Consider the following 2,131-nt stretch of genomic DNA (forward strand, 5'->3'; position numbering starts at 1 on the left):
TCGGTGGTGGGCACTGGGAGGGAGGGATGGAGGGGATGGAGGTGAGCAGGACCATGCTGGCAGGACTCGACTTCCTCCCTCCTCCTCCTCCTGCGTCACCTACCGACAGGGGAGGTGGTGGGTGAGGGAATGACCACGCAGGTGCCGTTGTCCAGGCGTTTGCCATTGGGGCAGGTGCAGACAGGGCCACTGGGGCTGAGCAGGCAGAGCCATTCGCACTTCTTGCGGTCACAAGGGTTGGTCACTGTGGAGGGGAGGGGACAGGGTGGTGACAACCTGCTCTAGCACCTCCTTGCCACCCCAGGAGCAGGGTGGGGGTCCCAGACCCACACTCACCATCAGGCTGCTTGTACTGGTGGTAGAGCACGACGTCAGTGGCGTGGTTGAGGCCGGACGTCAGGTTGGTGACAGCCTTGTGCCCGAACTTGTGGATCTTGAAGATGCGATTGTTGATGTAGGTGACGCCGTAGATGTAGTCCTCGAAGATGTCAATGCTGAACGGGTGGCTCAGCCCTGGGGAAGCCATGAGGGGACATATGGAGGCAGGGATTTGGGGTGGATCTGAGGCTGGGGACTAACATAGCACCTGAGCACTGCTTACCCTTCTTGTTGTCAATGGCCACGACAGGGTCAGTGCCGTTGAGCCGGATGCTGCCGATGACGGAGAGCTTGGCGTCAGCCCAGTACAGCCGCTCGTTGTGGTAGTCCACGGCGAGGCCTGAGGGGACACAGACCCCAAGATGAGCCCTCAGCCCACCCTGAGCTCCAAGTGACCATGCTACCTCTATACCCTCCTGCTGTGGGGCTCCAAGCACCCAGAATGACCCTTCCCAAAACAAGTGGTGGTACGTGCTCCCATCAAGGCTTTCCCTCCCCTTGTGCCTCTCCTGTCACATCTCTGCTCACCTGTTGGCCACTGGATGTTGTCCTGCACCAGGGTCTCACGCAGCGTCCCATCCATGGCGGCTGTCTCAATCTTGGGGTGATTGCCCCAGTCTGACCAGTACATCGTCCTGGAAGGACATAGGCAGGTCATTCGCAGGGGAAGAGCAGGACTGATGCTCCATTGGAGGAGAAACCCACACACATTATCCCCATGGTGTCTCAGAATCACTGCTCAACTCTGTGGCACTTCGAGCTGACGCAGATGGTGACATTGGGGCACAGGGAGCTGCTACCATAGGTGGGCTTGTGGTGAGGGGAGTGGGGTGAGGGCTGGGCAGAGAAAGGGAAGAAGGGTTGGAGCCTCTCACCCCCTCAGTGGGTCGACCACGATGGCATGGGGCTCATCGATCATTCCCGAGATCAGCGTCTTGCGGTTCTCGCCCTTCATCTGCGCCACCTCGATGACGTCCCGCCCTGAGTCCGTCCAGTAGATGTTCCCAGCCACCCAGTCGATGGCGATTCCCCGTGGCATCTTCAGCCCTGAGATCTGTGCAGGGCAGAGAGTGGGGAGAGGTGAGGTGAGGACACCATCAGCCCATCCCCGTCGCTCCCACCATGCCCTGGCAGAGCTCACTCACGTTCAGGTGGGTGACACCACCATCGATCTGGCGCCGGTTGCGGTTGGAGGCAGTGGAGGCAGAAGAGGAGGCAGGCAGCTCCCGGTACGAGATCCTGCCTGTGTGCCAGTTGGTCCAGTAGATTTTGTTGCCCTTGACGTAAATGTCCATGGCATCGATGCGCACGTTCTCGTCACCCTGGAAGGCTGGTTCATAGGCTGAGTTGGGGTTGAAGGGGTACATGCTCCGGATCTTGTTGTCATCCGCAATGTAGAGGATCTGGTGCTCAGAGCCTGTGCAGGAGGAGGAAAGGCTGGTACAGGCTGGGCTGGGAGCAGGGGCTCAGCCAGGAGCAGGGGCTCAGCCCAGCTCCCCAGCGGGGCAGGAACAGGGTCACTGGGAGCCTGGCACTGCCCTGGGGCTCGCTTCGCCAGGGATAGACAGACTGTTCCCTCCTGACCTTCTGCCTTGCACGTGTTGTCTGTCTTCATGAAGTTTTTGGCACAGCTGCAGACATGGGAGCCCTTAGTGTTGTTGCAGAGCTGGGAGCAGGTCCCAAAGCGCAGGCACTCGTTGATGTCTGAGCAGAGAGAGATGGGATCAGGGAGAGACCAGGAAGGTATTCCCAT

At 59.7% G+C, this 2,131-nt stretch overlaps 1 protein-coding gene across 1 annotated transcript in view; it reads right to left on the minus strand.

Moving 5' to 3' along the window:
* Positions 1–103: 103 nt before the first annotated feature.
* The window catches only part of LOC103806046 (low-density lipoprotein receptor-related protein 1-like), a gene marked incomplete at both ends in the record, with an annotated part of 53,887 nt that continues 51,859 nt past the window's right edge, over positions 104–2,131 (minus strand). The window contains 7 exon segments of the mRNA XM_009078717.1: positions 104–244; positions 337–513; positions 602–718; positions 907–1,013; positions 1,254–1,432; positions 1,524–1,795; positions 1,963–2,082. Coding sequence (XP_009076965.1) covers positions 104–244; positions 337–513; positions 602–718; positions 907–1,013; positions 1,254–1,432; positions 1,524–1,795; positions 1,963–2,082 — 1,113 coding nt within the window.

Source organism: Acanthisitta chloris, unplaced genomic scaffold (genome assembly GCF_000695815.1).
Source record: "Acanthisitta chloris isolate BGI_N310 unplaced genomic scaffold, ASM69581v1 scaffold1977, whole genome shotgun sequence".
NCBI lineage: Eukaryota > Metazoa > Chordata > Aves > Passeriformes > Acanthisittidae > Acanthisitta > Acanthisitta chloris.